Source organism: Strigops habroptila, chromosome 1 (genome assembly GCF_004027225.2).
Source record: "Strigops habroptila isolate Jane chromosome 1, bStrHab1.2.pri, whole genome shotgun sequence".
In the NCBI taxonomy this organism is placed as follows: Eukaryota; Metazoa; Chordata; class Aves; order Psittaciformes; family Psittacidae; genus Strigops; species Strigops habroptila.
The window spans coordinates 151851764-151873927 of record NC_044277.2 but is presented as its reverse complement, the minus strand read 5'-3'; the positions used below and the strand labels follow the sequence as shown (position 1 = coordinate 151873927).

The 22164-nt window shown below is 40.3% G+C and overlaps 1 protein-coding gene across 4 annotated transcripts in view; it reads left to right on the top strand.

Annotated features, from left to right (window-relative positions):
• Positions 1-22164, top strand: part of PDE1C (phosphodiesterase 1C) — a 285812-nt gene that overhangs the window by 194853 nt on the left and 68795 nt on the right. For all 4 annotated transcript variants that reach the window (XM_030492332.1, XM_030492321.1, XM_030492341.2 and 1 more), the window contains one exon: positions 21785-21898. In XM_030492332.1, the coding sequence (XP_030348192.1) occupies positions 21785-21898 (114 nt within the window). The remainder of the gene's footprint in view (positions 1-21784; positions 21899-22164) is intronic.

Sequence of the window (22164 nt, the reverse complement as noted above, 5' to 3'; positions counted from 1 at the left end):
TCAAGCTGTAATTATGTTTAATGATTATTGGATAGATATGTGATGCCCTACATTAGGAATTTAAAAATAATTTTCATGTAAGGGACATATTACCAAGTTCATGACAATGCAATTTGATTACCTATCTATAAAGTGTTACGATACTGCTGTGTACTGCAGGATAAGAATATTGATTTTAGATTTTTTTTTTAGTGTATTTATTATTTTAAATCAATAAGTAAGATTTCTTTTGTTTTCTTCAAGCCCAAGAGAAGGAAATGGACTGTTTCACAACAGCCTGAACTGATCCTACAAATGTTTATACTTATTCTTGGCTTTACTCATGAGCAATGTTGTGCAGCTGTGTTAAGCAGAAGGTTTCAAGGTCAGACCCTAATTTGAGAAGACATAATGATAGGGCTAATAAACAGGACAAAGTCAAGGGGTATAGCACAATGTTTAACCAAGCTACATATGGGAGAGTATCAAAAGCAACCTGTGTTTGTATGTTCAAGATCCTGTTTTCCTGGTTTTAATTACCATGTTAAATTTAAGCCTGCCTCAACCTGGGACACGCTGAAAGAGCCTGTGCATATTGAGGTCAGTGGAAACTAATGAAACAAATCACCTTGTAGATCAGTCCTTTTGGCATTTTTTTACTACTATTTCCTTCTCACTTTAAGAATAGTTCAAATCTTCTTTTTTTATTACTTACCACTTTATTACTTTTAAAGGAGTTCTGGGTCTTAACCATTTAGTTCTTCCACTGATGAAATTTGCTTTACCATTTCTTAACTGAATTGTTCACTAGTTCTCCTGTGCTCCCAATATGTTTCCAGAAGCTTTCAGTATCCCACTCTCTGGTCATGAACTCTCACTGACAACACAGTTGATTCCTGCATTTCCTATTTTCCAGCCCTAGAGGGGACAGGATGCTGTAGTAATGAGCATAGATATTTCAGAAGAGCATACAAGTCTCCTTTTTTCTCAGAGATTATAGTAATAGAGTAATAGTATAATATAATGTAGTAATTATATAGAGATTGTAGAAGGAGCATGAGCTATTGGGTGCATCACTAATTACTAACTCAGAGACTAAAGAAGTTAAATAAAATGTGGATAAAATAGAGGTTACTAGGGGTTGTTAATTCCTGGGACTGAAGTTGAGACAGTGATAGTTTACAACACTGCAGGTTTGAGGTAGAATTGCTTGTTGTCTAACGTGACACATGTGAAAATGGTCTCTGTTATCTGACGGATCTATAAACCGAGTTTATGTAATGTTAATCATTTTAGCTCAATGAATGCGTTCACACTGAAGCTTTGTTGTTGCCTATTAGACTATTACTTGTCTATGAAAAGTAACCAGAAAGATTCTTGTTACTCCTTTTTCTTGTGTGGAGACACTGGGAAAAAAGTGGACCCTTCCATTGCATATTTGAGAGGGTCAAGTACAAAGTTTGCCACGTCTTGTCTCAGATTCCTCCCAAAATTCAGAAAATTGACAAGAATATGTGGAGTCTATTGTTTTATTTTGGAATTTTCACACAGTATAGAGTCAAGACGAGAGCAAAAGGATCTCATATTTAAATACAATTTAAATCAGACTTATTGTGCACAACATTTTTTGTAGGCTTGTTTATGGATCCAGAACATTACAGTGTATTCTGTGAGTTTGTCTACTGTCATTTGATTTGAAATGTAATACTTATGGACTCATAAGTCTGATTCATTTACATTCATTTATATTGACATTAACATGTTTGAAAGAGAAGAAAACTGACTGAAATCATAACTTTGGTGAAAGGTGGCAGAAGTATCCTGAATTGTTTAACAAAAAAATATGAACACTTGTGTCCAGAATATAATTTATGTCTGGAGGAAAAGAATTACCTTTAATGTTGTTTTTAATCCACTGACCTTTAGCAGGAGTGATCCAACTCTCGTACAGTTTGCAGAAGACTTTAAAAACCTAACATAAAAATTTGAATGAAAGATCTTAAGATTTGGTTGAAATCAGTGGAACATCTGCGCCAAGGTAAAATACAACAGCTCGAAGTCACTGGAGTGAATCCCAATGTGATTGTCAGCTGTGCTTGGGGAATGAGCAGAGGAAGGAGTGCAGACAGCCGCAGCAGTGGCAAAGTGAGTGAGACTCTAGGTGTGAATCACCACATTAATCCTTGTTCAGGAACCAGGAGGGGAAGTCTGTGGAGAGCTTATTTAAAGATGTGAAGCTGCCATCCCTTGGCATCCCATTCTTTGCTATGAGGGTGGTGAGACACTGCCACAGGGTGCCCAGAGAAGCTGTGGCTGCCCCATCCCTGGCAGTATTCAAGCCCAGGTTGGACACAGGGGCTTGGAGCAACCTGCTCTAGTGGAAGGTGTCCCTGCCCGTGGCAGGGGGTTGGAGCTGGATGAGTTTTAAGGTCCCTTCCAACCCAAACCATTCTGTGATCTCTTGTATGAGTTGCTGGGATAGCTGTGCTGGAAAATGTAAGGCACATGTAAATCGAACCTATGGTTCAGATTGCTCACGTGGATAAGTGTTGCAGGGTTTGAGTGATGCAATGTGGTACGTACCTACAGGCAGTAATCTCTGAGGTACCGATTCTTACAGCGAGCATCTGAAATGCAGTCACCCCTGCTGCAAGATTTTTGAATGATGAACACTTGGGTATTGGTCTTTGCCCTTACTGGGGCTCTGGCCCAAGAAAAGGCTCTTCAGCTGGCAACCAGGTTTGTCTCTGATGAATATAATCAAATGGCAAAAGATAGTAAAGTTGTCAGAAGCTGTGTGAGAGAGAGAGTAGTTAATTCCTTCAAATTGACCTCTTTTGTTCACCTCTACACTTTGGAGGTTGTTTTGAAGGGCTTATGAGACACCTGACAGCAGTTGAAAGATGTGGACCTACATCTTTGTTGTTATTTGCGTAGAACCAATATTTTATATGGGGGTGTGCAGAAGCAAAGCAGGTGGGTTATATCATCTGGGGCTGCTGTGCTGAAAGTAGGTCAGATTTGAAGAAGATATCAGTAGCTGCTGTCACATTTACTGACAAAGAGTTATTGCACTGATATGCCTTCAGAAATTTATATACAGAGAAACATTAATACTTTCAACTGTGAATAAATATGGCCTTTGGTCGTCCTCTTTCTTCTGTTTAATCCAGTATTACCTGAACAATGGCTTCCAATTAAACTGACTGTTCTTCAGTCCTGGTAATGTTCCCCCTAAGGGAATGTGTTTTAGTGTGCTCGCCTTTCTTACTACTTCATTTTATTCTGAAGGATAAGGAAACTCAGTTCTCAATTTAATTTAAAAAAATATTAAATAGTAGCTATCTCTAAGAAATACATCTTTTTTTTCAAACTTATATAAGTATGTAATATTCACCCTGTTATTTAAGATTTGCTGCCAACAAATAGAACATTTCTGTTAAAAACCATACATTTCCTTAAAATAATTTCATGAAATTGAACATTATAAAGTACGAAATGGGACAGGAGGCTGTGTTTTTCAGTCCTCTTGTGCCTTTGAGCCATATAAAAGTGGTTTATCAGGCTGCAGAGATGTTTAATGTCAAGATTATTTACGTTACTGAACATTGTAACTGGAATGCTTAGAAGTCGTCAAAGTATGAAAATCTTGGTCGACTCTTGTCAGTGTTTCAAAGTGTCATTCATTATTTCATGCAGTTGTAGCTCAGCAGTGTGGAGCACAAATTCTTGTGTTTCATGGATGTAAAAAAAGAGTAAAAAACTAGCTTTATATAAATGGATTAACGTATGGGAATTTAAAGTAGAAGATTAAAACAAAGGAACAGTATTTCACACTGAAACAATGAATACACATGGGCCCACGTTTATCAATTTTTGCATAAGCATTGCTTGGAAGACTGTCTTTATTCTTTTAAATTTTTCTTCCCCAAAGTACCAGTCACCAAGCACAGGAAGAATAAGCTTTATTCTTCATGGAAAAAGGAACTAAAGCACTAAAGCCAGTTCATCATGGTCCTATACAGTTAAAAATGTGACTTTTTTTCACTCACTGACAAGAATAGATGGCATTTTTATTAGTGCTTCTTTTAATTACCAACCCCAAAGGGGCTTGAATTATTGGGCTAGGATAGTGTGGTATTTTTAGATGTGGATGAGTTATTTTTAGGAGCTATAATAGCTCCTTCTGCTCTGCAAAATTAATCTCAAGGCACTTTTACAGAATGTCTATTAGAAATCATCCTAATAAATTAGTTTCAAGCTCCTAGAGCTGAAGCAGCTTTTCTGTTTTCTCATGGCATAGCCAGCAAATTTCATGACACAGTGTATTCATTAAGGCTGTAAGAACCAGCAAGTTGGGCAACGCAGTGCCTAAATGCCAGAAGTCTAGCTCTTAGCTGGAGACCAGGGCATGGAGGTAGGTTCATGGGGTATCACTACTCTTGAGGCTTTTTCAGAGGGTAAGTTCTTATAATATCCCAAGAACTCAGCACTCTATTTGACCCCCCCAGAAAAACCCAAACCAAACAAAAGAAAACCTTAACCAGCAAAGAAAAACCACCAAGATTTTTGCTTCTCAGGTACATGGTGGCCTAGTAGAGCACTGGCATAGGCAATGCCAAGACTTTCCTCCTCCTCGTCTTGAGGAAAAGGGGTTTTACTTCAAGTTGCCAGGAGAGTGCCTTGACCTCCACTTCCCAGGCTAACTAAGGTGACAGGGTTGGAAGATCTCCAGCCTAAAGAAACGTCAGATTTGTGAGGCCACATGGAAAGAAAGCAAGAGGAAATCCTAGTGGTTAGTGTTGAAAGAAGGATTTCTGGATGCCAAGTCCCAGCTTCACATGGGGACATACTTCATTCGCATTTTAGCCACCTCTTTAGGAAAATGTTAGCCTTTTGCAACAAGGCTGGACAAAGCTGTGCTTTTGCAGCTGTCAACCAAGAGAGAGTTCTGCACTTCATTTTTTAACCTGTAATCCAAAGTTGCCAGTCAAAATATCCTGCCTAATTTCAGAGATACTTAAAAGCAGGAATTTGAGAACCTATGTGTGAACTGGCTCTTCTGGGGAATGAAGTCATCCACCACGGATGAAGTATCATGTTTGACTGGCTTAGAAGTGGCATGGAAAGGGAGCAGAGAAATCTTGACTGTGGCCTTCCATCCAAGTCACCTGCTTGGCAGGGAACTGATCTTAAACCTCACACCACTGTCAAGGCCCTGAGGGAAGATTAGGCTTCCAGGTTTGGAAACATGGGGGCAAAGGGATTAGTGTTGAGTTAATACAAACTTGAATTCAATATGTGAATTCTCTTGGGGTGCCTGATCCTGCAAAATACTGCAGCTCCCTTAAATAGTGTGTACTAAAGGTCATCTTGATTTGGAGGGTCAACATGAAAACCTATCTTCTGTCCAACCTTTATTCATCTTGAAAAACTAATATTACAAGATAGGGTTACAGGAAAGGAGAGGGAATGGAACAATACCAAGGCATTTGAACTATAATTGATTTTAGAGTCAAACTCTATGCCCATGAGCAGAGCAAGTATAGCTCAGTGTGTGCCTGTTCTCTTGATAGACAGTGTAGTCAGAGCCCATTCAATTCAGATAGGTCTTGTGCAAGGAGGATTGATGTTTACTTACACAGCTGAATTTCATAGTATCATCACAGCGCTGTAAAGAAGATATTTATTCTCAAAGAATTGGTTAGATTTTTCGCAGTTCTTCGCCTCAGAAAAAGTAGAAACAGTTTTCAGTGTATGTGTTTTAAGAGTATCGTTGCTTACATTTAGACTCTGATAGCAGAGACAAATGGTGCTGTATATTCTCATGATTCAGAAAGAATTTTTGTCTTATGAAAATAATAGTTGAAATCTGGCTCTGCACTGTTAGAGTCTGGAAAATGGCTGATCAAAGCTGTGGGGTGCCTCTTTGTGCTTTCTTTCCATCACAAATGACACTTTGCAGTCTAAAGATGGGAAATGACTGCCCTGAAGTGGTCAGGCAGTTGGACTGGATGATTGTTGTGTTAAAGGAAAAGCTGTTGCCCAAGCATTCACTCACCATTCAAGGGCTCACACTCATACCACCCGAGACTTTAACTGCTGGGAGCAGAGGCCCTTCGCAGTGGGCAGCTCCTGTGAGTAGAGTGGTACAGCAAAAGGGGCAGCTTGAACTGGGTGCCTTCAGAGATGGACCCCGAGCAAAGAAATCCCTAGGCAATTATATCCTTATGATTTATGCACCCACTTTTTATGTGCCTTTTTAGTTCAGTGGTGATTTTTGGTCTGGGATCTTCTAACATCTTACTGGATTCTCTCTGTCTGTAAAATTAAGCAAGGAGCATACTAAACCACACAATATTGTAACTCTAAGTGTCTCATTCTAGTTAAAGCTTACTTATTCAAGCTAAACAACTAATCTCTTTCAATACTTGTAGGTTCCTTCCAACTGAACCATTCCGTTCTGTTCTATTCCGTTCTGTTCTATTCCATTCTATTCCATTCTATTCTAATCTAGTCTAGTCTAAAAAAACTCCATGTTTTTGGGGTGGACGGAAGCTCATGTAAACAGCAGAAATGAGGTAGTCTCATGTTGAAAAACTAAAATGGGGTATGCCTATCCTTATTATTAATATTCATTAAAGAATTAATATTGCCTGCAGCCTTCCACTGAAGCTAATAGAAACAATGATCTTAAAGGTCTTGTCCAGCCTAAATGATTCTATGTCCCTTAAATGATTCTAAATGACAGTATGTAGTGACTCTCAGAGTTTGGAGAACACCTGGGTCCTGCCTTTACTAGAAGTGCTCCAGTGCTAATGAACACACTGTAAAGGTCTGTGGAGGCATTTTAACATGGTACGGTTGGTATAAAATAAGTCAGGGTTGCCCAGTGGTAGCCAGCTAAATTGAGGTAGTATTGCAGTGCACAAGGGGAGGAAGAAGGTGCAGGTCAGATGATTTGTGTTAATTAACTCTTGCTATTTTCATTACACACGTTCACTGTATGTGACAGTAAGATTCTAGATGAAGTTAATCAACAGTTCAGCCCAGCTACTGAGTTTTCACTAGAAAGTAGTACACTGTGAATTGTTACTAAATTAGTTGTACTTATATCTGATGTGTCTCATAATTGGAACACTCTGCTGTGTCTCCCACTGGCTTTTCCATTGGAAAGGGCTTCCTCAAGCTCTCTTTCCCAACTATGTGGCTTTCCACCCCCTCTGTACTATAGATAACTTTTCACCTTTCTAAAAATTGGGTTGGTTGTGCAAGTGATACCTACTTGACAGCTACAGGGAATTCTTTTTTGGCCTGGATAAAAAGTTCTCAGGCTTGAAATTGAACATTTTCCTTTTAGATTGATTGTGGCACATAGCACCTTTCCTTGCTCAGACTGTTTCACCCAGGAAAAATAAACTCAGTATGTTGGTAGATGGAAATGTTGACTAGCCTGTTCTTGCTGGGATATCAGCCTACACTGTATATCTCTTTAAGCTAGCTAAATAACATCCCGGCACTTTGCAGTGTATCTAAATTGATCCATGAACCTGAACAATGGATAAATACTATGACCTGGAAATTTCCAAACTGTAAACTTCCGTAAGTCTAGACTTGAGTGTATGGTGACGTTTCAGCTTCTCATTGTACATGCAGTGATTATTGAAGAAAGAGAGTTTGAGAGATTATTATACTTCCTTTGTAAAGATGATGGGAAAATACATCAGCTCCTTTTATTACCACAATAATTGTAAAATCAATCACATTACGTATTATTGTTATCTCTTCAGCTTTTATATTGTAAGACAGAGCAGCACTACAAAGTTCATGTAGCAAACATTCATCAATGCAAACTTGCGTTCTCCTAACAGTTTATTTCCTAGAAATGAGAAGGGGAAAACAACCAACCCACAAGCCCTAGAAAAGCTGGAGAAAACATCACCCAAAGTTCCACAGTTGTTACAGAAGCTTCTTATTTCAATGGCCCCTTTTTCCCCCTCCCTCCTGATGGCCAATATTTCAATGGTATTTTTCACTTTCCTTTTCAACCTCTGTCCTGCTGTTCCCAAATGTCTGCTGTGCATATGTTTGGATGTGGAACTTGGAGAAGTGAAGCTTCCACCTTGCCAAGTGCCAGAGGTGGAATACTATGACTCCAAATACCGAACCAGCAAAAATACTTCATGGCCTTAGGCCACAGATTCAGATGGTTGATATTGTCAGTGGTGAGTCCAGGTAGCTGCTCATGCCCATCTTTGCCTTTGTCCTCTCTTTGTAGGCTAGTGTCGGGAGGTTTTTGGCCTCTAGATGCAAGTACAGCTGTGTTGAAGCACTGCTGGCCTGAGTCACACAGCCAGTCCCCAGGCTATGTTGTAGTTCTCTCCTTAGGCACAAGAATACTCAGCATTTGGGAGGAATGTTTGGTACTGTCCTGAGGCATTTCAGTATACTGGTGGAGTGTGCTGGGACACTGAAACAGTGACAGCACCATGAAGCTCCCACAGGATGGTGCACACACTCTGGTTTTCACGTTTCTCTCCATACCTAAAGGGGCTACAAGAAGTCTGAAGAGGGGCTTTTTACAAGGGCACGTAGTGACAGGACAAGGAGGAATGGCTCCAACTCCCTGCCATAGGCAGGGACACCTTCCACTAGAGCAGGTTGCTCCAAGCCCCTGTGTCCAACCTGGCCTTGAACACTGCCAAGGATGGGGCAGCCACAGCTTCTCTGGGCACCCTGTGCCAGCGCCTCAGCACCTTCACAGGGAAGATTTTCTTCCTAATGTGTCATGTAGTACCTACACAGGAGCCTCTCTTTTGAGTTTTACAACACTGTTGCACTCCTGGCAGGAAAAAAGGAAGTTTTTCACTAAAGATAATCAGGTTACACTAACTTAACACGGTGAAATAAAGACAAGGGTTGCACCCCTGTGTTTTTTGGAAGACAAAGTCCTGGTTTTGCTGAGTAGAACCCAATACTTTCAACCTTGAAAGATAAACATTCAGGGAAAAAAGTTACCCTGACTGTAATCCATAAACCAATGGGACAACACCAACTGTGGGCCTGAATCCCAAGCAAACTGCGCTGCAAGTGTCACAAGTGGTTACATACCAATGTCAACATATGCCCTACACAGATTCAGCAGTCCCATAAGGGCCTTTGGTAAATTGAAGTAAAATATTTTAGCTTGACTTCTCTGTGTGTAAGAACCAGTTATGAAAAAGCTCTTCCAAGGGATGCTAGAGTTAGGGAAGAAAATACTTTTCAAAGTGCTTTTGTAAGTAAAGAAATTGGGATTTGTGTCTAGCATGTAATTTCATCCATTAATTCTGGGCTTCCATATATAGTTTTGCTGCCCCTTTTCAGATTGTTCTGGGAAGAGCACAAGTATGGTTTTAGCCTCTTCCTTCCCAGCAGCATTTGAGAGAAGCCTCTTCTGTAACGTTTTCCCTTTTCACATACCCCTGATGCTGACAACAGTGTAAGGCTAAGTATTTACAAAGAGCTTTTTCTTGGCTAGTTATCTCCTAAAGCTTGAGCAGATTTTGAGTTTAAGGTAGAGAAGCATTACAAGAGTGGTTAAATTTGCTCAGGTTTGTTGCTTTGGGTTTTTTTTCCTTCTCAAGAGTTACTCAATGTTATTGATTATAGGGATAGCTCTGTTCCTACTTGAGCATTTGAATTCCTCTGCTTCTCTTCTTATGCAATTTTAGAGAAAGTGTCAAAGACAGGAAAATATTGCAAATGGAAATTCATACCAAAGCAATGTTCACATAGGAAAGAATCCACAGGAAAGAATCACACAGGAAAGAATCCACTAAATGAACCACTGTTCATTTAGTGTTGGTTGCAGTTGAGGAATACCATATGAAATTGAGTATTTTTGTGTACTTTCAGAGCATCGATTATGACTAGACCTGTGTAAATTCTAAGTCAAAGCAACACAATGTTCAAAACCATACTTTTTCCCCCCACTTCAGTTTTCATCCAGGAACGTGAATTTTGTAGGCGATTTTTCTGACAGCAGAACTTTTGTTGGCGTTTCATGAGCTTTCCCAGCTTTTCTGCTTGTCAATGGCGATTTCAGAGGCAGCTTTTCAAAATAAATTTCCAAATATGGGGGAATGTTATCTGGTTTTCCTCCTCTTTCTCTTTTCCAAATGGCTGAATCTATCATACATGTGCAGCTGGGTAGTCTGGTTTTACTCAATTGTGCAGAGGGATGGAGGGGCTGACTAGTGTATTCTCACTCAGCCTTTTGACATCAAAAGTGTGGCAGTCATGAAGCCTGGTTTCTTCTGTGTTGGAGTCAAGGCTCTCGCTTGATTCTTTGTTGTCTAATAATAGTGGAGAGGTGATGTTGCTGTGATTTCAGTCATGTACACTGGCCATTTATTGTCAGGCAATGTGCACAAACTTCATGTTTTAGAAGACTCTTTGACACTGTTTGAAATTGTCTCATTGGTCTCTAGAGACAGACAGGCAGTTTGAATTAGCCTCATTTTCCTAAGCATCTATGTTTAAAAGATATCATTTAGGCTAAAACTAGTCATGGTTTTTTGCTTTATTGTTCTGGTGTCACCAACATAAGAAAGACATGGAACTGTTGGATCAAATCCAGAGGAGGCCATGAGGATGATAAGGTGGCTAGAGCATCTCCTGTACCATCTAAGTGCTGTATCAGCTAAGGAGGGATGTGGATGGACAAATAAAACAGCTTTGGACAGCTTCAGTATGTGTTTGTCCCATTTTGCATTATTGATGTTGTTGTGCAATCTTATTGACATAATGCAGAAATAGGCCTCAGGAAGGTCAGGCAAACCAAATCACTGAGATGCTGCTAGTGAAATTTCAACTAGTCATGGTGGAGCTGAAACTGAGGGTGAGGGAGGAAAATCGGAAGAAAAGGGAAGGAGAGGCAGAAACAAGATAGTATTGGTGCCAAGCCTTCAAGCTAATCCATATTTATTGTGCCTGTTTAGCAATATGTGAGGAAAGAAAAATTACCAAGAGAAGTACGAAAACATTCATCTGTAAAAAAATCTGGAGAGGGCCTGTAGGGACAGGGCCTGTCGGGACAGGACAAGGAGGAATGGCTTTAACCGGCCAGAGGGGAGATTGAGGTTAGACACAAGGGCGAAATTCTTCCCTGTGAGGGTGCTGAGGCGCTGGCACAGGGTGCCCAGAGAAGCTGTGGCTGCCCCATCCCTGGCAGTGTTCAAGGCCAGGTTGGACACAGGGGCTTGGAGCAACCTGCTCTAGTGGAAGGTGTCTCTGCCCGTTGCAGGGGGTTGGAACTGGATAAGCTTTAATGTCCCTTCCAACCCAAACTGGTCTATGATTTGATGATCTATTAGGATGGTAATTAAAGTAGACAAAGAAGCGCTCTACAGTGCAAAGCCCAAACTACCAGGGTGTCAGTAAAGACTGCTGTGTGGAGAATATTGAGTCATTTGCATTCCAAAAAAACCATGACTAGTACCCTATCTGAACTTTTTTTTTGTTACAATTTGTGGCCTGGCAACCCCCAGCTTTCATTTTGTAGTTGCCTCTTCCTACCATTTCTCTGCAAAGACTGGTTCTCTTGATAGTGGCTAGGTTGTTAAAAATTCCTGGCATTACCAATATCTAGCTCAATGCCTCCATCGTGTGCAGCTGAAAGTTGGCAATGGCCTTGATTTTCCAGCCTTTAGCAAAAGACAAGGAAATGTTTGCCCCTTACTTTGGGAATGCTTCCCTCAAAATAAAGATAATTAAGGGTAGCAAGAATGGGCTTGTTTTGTAGGAGTATAGACCAGCCAACTTGCAGCCACCAAGAGGGAAGTGATTTTGCAGTTTAGTGCAAACTCTGTGGGTTTTAGGAGAACAACAGCTTGTTTTAATGGCATTTGTTGAAAGGGTAAATTGTGTATTGAGAAAAGGCATATTAAATATGTGAGCTAAAAAATGCATGTGCTAGTATTACCAGAGAAATGTGGTGAACTCCTGAACTCTTGGATTGATTTCTGCTTTATAGACCAGCAAATCAGCTGCGTAAATAATATCAATCAATTAGTTCTGTAATATTCCTGGCAAGTATGTTGTCTTGAATGGAAATCAGAGGCAGAAGAGTCAGGATCCACATCTTAAACATGTCTAAAAGCATCAGTGCCTGGCTTTTGGCACTGGCCAATTGGCATTGGCATTGGCATTGGCCAGTTGGCATTTGCCTGGCACTGGCAAAACCTACCAATGAAGGGTATAAACCTTTAAATATAAAGGAAATGGTTGAAGTTTTTAACCAGAAATCTGAGTATTTGTCAGTTATACCTGCTTAGAATAAAACAAAATCTGGAATGTTTTATCAGTGAGTTACCTCTGATGACAGCACAAATTAAATTTGGCAGCTGTGTCAAAAACATTGTTCATGAGAAGATGCTTTATAAACCCAGATTATATATAGCACAAAGTCTTTGGTTTATATCAACTGGCCTGTCTCTAGTAGGGTCAGCGATGATGACTTCAAGAGCATGCAGCTGCCTTAGGATCTAGAGAAGCTTAGTGGTTCATTAGAGTAAGCAGAAGTTTGTCAAACCCAAACTCAGCAAAGAGCATTAAGGTCATATGGGAATTTGCCATTGATCTGTGCCTGTCTCTTGCCATAGCTGATGGGATGTAAGTGAGATATAGTCTTCATCTGGGTCTTGGGAAGTGCAGGTGGCTGAAGGTGGTCTGAAAGAAAGCAGCCTGGGAACCACTTCTCCTGCCTTTGTTACTGGGCATTTCTGAAGACCAGGCAGGGACATATTCCTGCTTAAACTTCACGCTGCATGAGGACTCTGAATGCATTCCTAACTGCCCTGTGGGTTTCTAAAAGCTGCTCTGGAACATAATTGATTTTAGGAACTGGAAAGAATGAGATAATTGCAGACTTTCTGCCCATGGATATTTTAATGGTAACAGATGGGGGAGAACTAATGTTACAATGAAGTATTTTGGAATTCTCTGTTGAACTTCTCCCTGATCTCTGCAGTGAGCATTAAGTAAAGAGTAAGCATGGAGCTCTGACATTCAGATCAGCACAAAACAATCTGCTAGCATCATTTGGAAGAATGACCTTGTTCAAGGACCCAGAAATGTGATAATTGTGGTTTCAAAGAAAAAGATTCCATCTGTATAAAACAAAGGGGAATGCATCATTGAGTGCATCAACACTAAACTGATAGTATGTGCTAGTTGCCTCAAATGCAAATTGAGATGGTTCATTTTCAGGTGTCTATTTTTAAAGATGCGAATTAAAAATTGTTAGATTTGTGCCTGACATGTTATAACTCAGGTCATGTTTTATAAAAGGCACCAGTGATTTGGAAAGCCTTAATTCCAGAAGACCTCATTTGCTATCTTTGGATCTCATTTTCAACAAATTCAGTGATCCTACAGTTTCCCAAAAAAGCTAATTCACACTAACATCCCAAAAAGAAGTAGTCTGCCAAAAGGAAAGCTTACTTTGGGAAACACCAGTTAGAAGATAGCTAGTTGTGAAGACAGAATACAGCAGCCTTTCTTTCTCTCCCACATCTGAAATATACTCTTGTTCAGCTCAATTTATTCAGAGGAGTCATCTCACCTCATCTTGTCTGTCTGAAACCACGGTGACTGCCTAAGCTCATCTTTTAGCTCATTTCTGTCACCAGCAGGGCTATGAAGGTGCATCAAAAAGCCAGTGCACCCTTTCCTGAAGAAATACATGACAAGCAGCTTTTGACGGTTGTTCATCCTGGCTCCCCTGACTTCCATAAGCATCTGTGTGCCTGATTTCTGTAAAAGGTTAGTGCTAGGTGAGGAGGTTGACTTGAATGAAAAAAGACCCATGATCAAGGCTTCTAGTGACCTCATCACCAAAGACTCTGACATCAGATTTTTACCCACATTATGGCTTTTTACTGCTTATATTTTCTGACTCCGTTCCCAAAGTTCAGCATCTGAGAATGCGGAAGGTGTTTGCACATGAGAGGAGAGCGCACCTTTTAGAGGTTTTCAGTAGGAGGAGATGGAGACAAGGGTAATTCAAAGGAGTTGGTGCTGAGGAGTTGTGTAAGCTGTTGTTTTATTGAAAACTCTCCAGTAAGCCAAAGGCTGCTTCTATTTTGGGCACAGGACTTTGTTCCTGTAATAGGCATGAAGGAATTTATGACTGTGAAGTGAAAATATGACCTAAACATACTTTCACTTATAGTTGGCTAATGAGGTCAAAAGCTTATTTGACTTAAGGTGAGTTGAAATAGCTGTTCATCATCTTGCCAAGGCCACTGAACTTTTCATCATTGCATTTTCATGCTTCTAAATAATACAAAATTAAGTGATTACTTCAATTCTATATATTTTTTATTATTATTATTATTCAAAGGAAGAAGGATATTTCAGGAAACATGAGGAAGGCAAAACAATTACTTCGGAAATTGCTTGTAATTTCTTCTGATGAAAAATGCCAGTGTAGCAATGCTTTGTGTTTCAGTGATTGCTCCTTGCAAACACATGTTTTTTCTTCCTCTGGATGTTGTCACTGGCATTTTTCTACACAGAAGCAGTGACAGAAGGTAACTGTCCAGCCTAATACATATCCATGGGGTCACAGGCTGCCAGTGACTCTGTTTTCAGTTGTGTTTTGAGGATTACCGCTGGAGCTGGCTTTCTAGGTTGTCTTTTCCTCAGTGGTTCACACATGCTATTTATACAGAACCTTAGACTAAGATGCGGCAGACTGTGGAATGAATCATACCTGCTGACTGTTAGGAAAAGACATGGTGAGCTCCTGGATTACTAGCAGTAATGATGGTTTTCCAGAGAAGGGCAATATACTATAGATCAGAAGGCAGGGGTTTGTCTTTCAGTTCAGTTTGTCTTTCCAGTCAGTAGGAACATCCCTTGGAATTACTCTCTGTAAACTGAAGCTGGCATTTATGCAATCAGGTCTATTTCTGATTGTTGTTTTGTTAATTTCTAACGTTTCTGGTTGATTTGATTTATTTATTTTGAATTTTTTTAAGCTATTTCAGCTGGCTGGAATGTTCAAGAGTGTTATCACAAATGAGCTGTCTTTGAAAACATTCTCTTGGGTTTTCTTTACGTAAGGGTAGTTTGACTTACCAAAAGCCACATAAACACAGAGTGATAATGGAAGGTGCCTCTTATTCATGCCCACAGGGTCAGAGTGACAAAGATTTGCTGAAGCTGAAGGTGTTCCTCGCTGGTGTCTAATAGTAATGATGTTCTTTTTGTTTGCAGAAGACTCATGAAGGACCTTATTGTAACTGGGATGAATCTCATTGTGTGCCCGTTTTTGCTCGTGAACCTCTGTGATGAACAGGACTGTGAATAGTGTCCCATACTGAAGTTATTGCTGACAGTATTTGGGGAGAATTTTGTGTATCTAAGCATTAATCATGGCAAGATTATTAGAAATGGTTTCTTACATGGATGTAGCAGCTTGCATTCTTATCCAATATGCAACTACAACAGCTTTCACAAGTATCCCCATTGAAAGCTGGTGACATTTGAGACTGAAGGAAAGGACTAAACAGCACAAAGCTACTTCACAAGAATAGGGAGAGGCAATGGGAGCAAACCTGATTTCTTACAGACTGTGTTACAGGATCCTTTATATTTATAGGGAACCCCCAAACTGTTTGCTTGTGGAGTGCAGTGTCAGAATTACACTGACTGCAATGGGATATGGTTTGCCTAAGTAAAAGTTGGTTCCAAAGCTTGGGAAATTTGAAGAATAGCATGAACAGATTCTCTCCTGGGATACGAAACCAGCAGTCAGGATATGACTCCTGATGTTTTGTTGCTTCATACATTCATTTTTGTCAGGCATTGATAGCCTTTGGTTCTCTGTACAGAACTTTTTTGTACCATATGTCCTTTGTACATAGGTACAACCTGGTACATCAGTAAAACTCTCACAAAAGAGTTGAGAAGGGACATTCTCATGTATAGCTGTAGCTATGGAATGATTTAACGTTATGAAAAGGTTTTCTCTATTTGTGTGTATGAGCTGCATATGCCTTTGAAAGGAAATAAGAATGACACATCCTTTCTGGGGTTACTGGAAGCCAGTCGCTCCTTTTAGCTAGCTGTGTCACTACTAGCGATGGTGGGAGACGTTCTAATGTTGCTCAAATCTCTTAAAGTTTTTTCAGAATGTGTTCATGTTTTGCAGAAAGATGAATCAAAAACCTTTTTTTGGCATGTTGTGGACCACATCTACCTTCTGCTCCTCCTCCTCAGGTGGGAGGAAGCTTTGAATACTTTCTTCTAACCCATATCTGTAGCAAACTTTTGAACTCACAACTCAGGCAATCTGCTCATGAGGATTTTCTGATCTACGGTACAAGTCCTTTTGTTCGCTGAGCTGAGGGACTGACTTACCAAAGATGATTCCCTCAGTCTATCACCTGAGCTCTGGGATGTCAAATTTCAGTATGTGTTAGAAGGGACCAAGCGGCAGTCACTTCATCCCAGGGTTCCCCTCTCTGATGAGGGCCTTTGCTTTGTGGGCAGTGTAACTTGTATCAGATATAACGGAGGCTTGTGAATGGCATTTGGACTCAAAGAATCAGTGATAATTGATGAAAGAACATTGTCTCAAGACAGTACTTGACCAGCTCTAGCAGTGCTGTGTTCAACAGCTTGCCCTCTTTTCCCAGCTATAATAAAAAATCTCTCTGCTTTCTACAAACCTTACCTGACAGGTAGTAGGTTATCATGGTTGAAACAACATATTGATCAGGTTCAGCAGTCAATATCAAACTGCTGAGGTGTTAATATCAAGAGTAAAGCAGGGATAAATATTCCATCCTGGGTAATCTGTAATGATATTTTAATGTGCTTTCAAAGTAGCTTTTTTCCTCAGCTGGCCCAATCCTAGAATCCCAGACTGGGTTGGGTTGGAAGGGACCTTAAAGCTCACCCAGTTCCAACCCCCTTCCACTAGAGCAGGTTGCTCCAAGCCCCTGTGTCCAACCTGGCCTTGAACACTGCCAGGGATGGGGCAGCCACAGCTTCTCTGGGCACCCTGTGCCAGCGCCTCAGCACCCTCACAGGGAAGAACTTCTGCCTAATGTCTAATCCAAATCTCCCCTCTGTCAGTTTAAAATCAAAGATTGAGTTGTATGGTTGAAAATCTGTGGTGAATCACAGTCATAAAGCTTTGAAAAGAAACACAGAGACCAGCCACGCAGCTTTGCACACTTCATACTGGTTGAAGGAACTTGCCCCATGTATTCAGAAATGTGCTTTGCATGTTAATAGAAGCTGACTGGTATCCAGACCATTGTGGTGTTAATCTCTGCAGTGATTTCAACAGCATAAAAGCAAGCCCTCTGGCTAAGGAGATAAATTTGTACACAGATACTGTTTTATTTATAACAGAGATGACAATGCTTGGAGCAGTTACTCAGAAATTGTACATTTCAAGAAAATAGCCTCACTTTTCCCTGTTACTCAGTTTGGATCTAGAGTGGCTTTGGGTCTTTGAGCTGTATAACTCTCATGGACTGAGGACTGTGGCCCAGTTTCTAGTCATTTGCTTTCGATCTGCCTGAATCTTATCATAGCGCGTACTTTAGGAAACATTAAAAAGACCAGGAGTGGGGCTCTGGAAAAGCTTTGGATAACCTCTCGCCTTCACTGAGGACCCAACCCTCCTGCTCTACATAGATCCGTTGCTCTGCTGAATTCAGTGAGATAATTTGCAGATACTCCCAGGGACAGGGAGTATAAAACCCATAAACCCACCAGGTTTTATGGTGGGTGCATGCAGATCTTTTCCTTGGAAGGGCAGTGTGGGAGGCTGTATTCTGGAATGGGCCCTTTTCCAAGATTTTACACCTACTTGAGCTCCCTGTTGGGTCAGGGGAAGTTAAAATGCATAGCGCTGCTCAGGACTGGGATTTTCCTTTGCGTAGTTAGGGGATTATTCTGAGGGCTAAAACGTGAAATAACTGAGTTGAACAAAGGCTCTCAGACCTTTTCCATTATATTTGGCACACGTTCACAGAGAATTTGCAGACTGGAGGAATAGCTTCCCTTGGAAATCTCATTAAGAAAGGCATTAGCTGTGTCTTAATATAATTAAACAGCTAGATTTAGAGCTAACATTGTGTGACTAACCCGTTCTTTGTAACTGCTGTGCTGATGACCGTAATCTGGGAAACTTCTGGCTGACCTACTGCCTGGCTCACTCGTGGCATGTGCCGTGGTCTTAAGACAGCTTAATATTAGAAGTGGTTAACAGCTCCCTTCTGGCCTGGAATCTCCTTATGCACAGGCAGTGGATGTTTCTCCTACAACCGGCTCTATGGCCTTCAGTGGAACGAGGTCTGGTAGAGCCGTGTGAATTTTTAGTTCTGAATCTGGAAGGAAAAGGGGAAAAAAATAAAGGAATGAAAATGTAGGTTTTCATCAGTCTATAATGAACTTCTTAAATCAGGACAGAACAAAACATGCTTTGGTTGAAAAAAGCATTTTGTTCATACAAAACAGTCCCAATAAAAGCAAAGTAAATGATGAACTGAGTTCCTGAAATTGATGATGATAATTATATCAGTATATTTCTTTTAGCAGCTTGACAGACTCAGCATTTTCCTGTGAAGTGGTATGTGGGACCCCACTGCAATGACTAGTCCGTAGGGTAAAGATAGGAAGTCAGCCTCTTGCCATGTGCTTCCATTACTTTAACACAAGCTCCTAAAAATAAAACAAGTTAAGAGTTTCTGGTAATGGTTTTATTTCAGTCAGAACAGTTTGGTGAATTTGATTGAATTCCAGAATTACTTCATCCGCCCTGAAACAGAGTTTTTCAGCTAATAAATCTGCCTGGATGCCCTTCAGTAGGACAGCCTGGCCTTAACTTTGTGATTGCATTTAATACTACTTAAAAAAACCCCAGAGGTACATGGAATGCGTTAAAGACAAACTATCACCAGGCTTTTATTTAGTAAAGGTAACTGGCAGCAGCTGCTGTGACTCAGTGAATCAGAAATAGTTGTAGATAATGGATGGTAAGACAAAGACAGTGTAATTTTTTTTTCACATGAGAGCGGCTGATCGTGTGACAAGGTTTTATTATAACAACTGTACTTCTGTTTTTCCAAATGATTGATGCACGCAGTACTCTACATAATCTCTGATGATGAATGTTGGTGCCATGAAGCAACCATTACTCACTGTGCTATTATTGAACATGAATTTTGAATGACTTGTGGCATAGAGCTGCCGGGTACTTAAATCAATGAAATAAGAGTCAGGAAGAGCCAAAGATAATGTTCCTCCTGCAGTATTGACTCTTGTGGTTTATGCACAAATGATGTTTCTGGTAACTAGTAAAGGGGTCACATCTATGGACTCCCCATACACGGGATGAAGGAAGGAGGTGGCGTATGAACCAATGCTTACTGTTTGGGTATGAAAGTTGTTTTGGTTTTTTCTTTTCCTTTCGTCCTGCATTGGTATGAAAAGCTAGGAATGGTTAGGAGGGATCAGTGGTTTGGCTCTAGGGAATTCATCTTCCACTTGTGCTGCCTGAGGATGGAATTAACCTGAAAGGTGGGGGAGCACCTTTCCTAGCTGTGCTCGTCAAACAAAACACGTTGCTGCTCACACCTGGTGGTGCAGTTACACAGAAGAGGAGTATGGGAGTACCAAGCCATGTTCCTTCTTCTATGGGGCTAAGGTTGCTCCATGGACTACCCAAGCTGGGTACCAGGATTGAAGGGAAACGTGCTGGCATAGTTGAATGCTCTCCACCTGGCTTTCAAAGATGAGAAGAGTTGCACTCACTATAGTTGTACATCACTGACCTTCCCATCTCCATTCCCACATCAGGCATGAAGTATTGAACAACACTTCTGGTTCTTGACCACTGACAAGTGGATCAGTTAATCCTCCAAGAGATGGAGGTTCCACTTCTTACTAAAGCTTCTTCGTAAAGCTAAATATGTAGCTGTGTATCAGCAATACCACTGTCAGCAGAAGTGGAGTTTGTGTGACCTGGCCAGAGGACCAATCAGTATTTCCTATGATCTTTGTTCTCCACAGCCTCACTGTTTATGTGGGGAGAGGAGGAGGAAGGTTACCCAGCTGGAAAGAACTGTTGGTGCAGTGCACCCAGGCAGACTCGCTGCTCCTCAGCTCTGCCATGAAATACAGCCCCATGGAGACTTCATTTCTGCAGAAAGCACTGATGCCACAGGGGCATTGTGGTAGCAAGGGAATACAGATACTTAAGAATGTCTTGCATATGTCTACTTTAGGAGGCTGGGCTCTCTCTATGGTAAACAAAGTGAGAGCAGACCTCTATATTGGGCTGTAGCTCTGGATTACCTTGCGGAAAAGGTATTTTTCTCCTTGGAATATAGAAAAAGCTGAGGAAGAGTCATCTCCTAAGTAGAAGACAAATTTTAGATGACATGACTACTCCTCTACATTTTTGCATCTTGAATAAGACAAATTAACAACTTGTGATTTCTGCTGCACTGCTGAACATGTATTTAAATGTTTATTTAACTGCTGTTTAATAAGGATGAAGATATTCACAAAAAACTTTTAACATGTCAAATCTTTATACCATTGTCCTTTTAAAGGAATGATAATGTTCATCTTCTAATTGTAAGCATGTATATTCTTGGATTGTTTAAAATATTTAGATTTTACTTTTTACTTTTGCATTCTCATCTCCTCTTTCTTCCCTTTTTTGTTTTTCTAATTTGCCACAGACAGTTGAGTGAAGGAGAGGAGAAGATGAAAGAAAATTGCATGAATATATTGATTGTATTCGACACAGGAGACATCTTTGTTTTCAGAGTCTGTTCCCCTCCCCCCCAATAATAACCTGATAAAAAACTTCTGTGAATTCTATTTAGTATAAATGGGGTAGCCTAAGGATGACTGCTTAATCTAAGGAAAATCACAGCATTTCCTAATCTTGTATTGTATTTCTGCAATAGTATTTCTAAATATACTGTACTATGATTTTACATATGTGTACACCTGTCCTCATAAATGGCTGATATTTGCCAACAGATACTACTCAAGAAGTTACTTCCTTTCTTATGGTTGGAATGAAATTTCCCTTTCTTAGCTCCTCTGCTAAATGCCAAGTGATTTCTATTTTAACTTATTTCCGTATGAGTAGGGGACAGTCATAACTCACTGACTTATTTGAGCCAAAATATAATGTGATGCTTGCCTGGTATCATTGTGACTGATCTTTGAAAAGGGATTTTTATTGGTTTCTTGTATATGGCTTAAAGAATCTCATGGGCTTCCAAAAGTTTTCACCTGCCAGTCATAGAATCATAGAATGCCAGGTAGGAAGAGACCTCAAGGATCATCTGGTCCAACCTTTCTTGGCAAAAGCATGACCTAGACTAGATGTCCCAGCACCCTGCCCAGTCGCATTTTAAACATGTCAAGTATTGGCGAATCCACCACTTCCCTGGGGAGATTATTCCAATGGCTGATTGTTCTCATTGTGAAAAATTTTTCTCTAGTGTCTAAATGGAATCTCCCTGGGAGTAATTTGTGCCTATTACCCACTGTCTTTTCTATGTGACTCCTTGTAGAAAGGGAGTCTCTATCTTCTTTGTAGCCACTTTAAATACTGGAACATAATTATAAGGTCTCCCCTGAGCCTTCTTTTCTCTAGGCTGAACAAACCAATCATGTATGCTAGGTCTCACGCTAGATCCAGTTTTGAACTGACACTCATTCTCAAACCTGTTTCTCTTTGTACTAATCAGATTTCTGTTTTTCTTTTCTCTAGGTTGCGGTCTTTGGTAAAGCAGTTAGAGAGAGGGGAAGCTTCAGTTGTAGACCTAAAGAAGAACTTGGAATATGCTGCGACTGTTCTTGAGTCAGTATACATTGATGAAACTAGGTGAGTTAACTGCAGACAGCAGCACTCTTCTTATATCTGTATCTACCAACGACATGAGATTGTAATTTATACATTAGCTGGAAAAATTGTTTTAGCCAAGATTTATTACTCACAGACAGGATTTTTTTAATCATTAAAATATTGTGTTCTGTGTAGAGCATATCTTCAATCTTTGGTCTAAAAGCTTCTGTAAGTTTCCTGTGGCAGGGGAGGAGATAAAAAGCAATCATATATTTAATATATATTCTCTTGGAGAAATGTTTTTG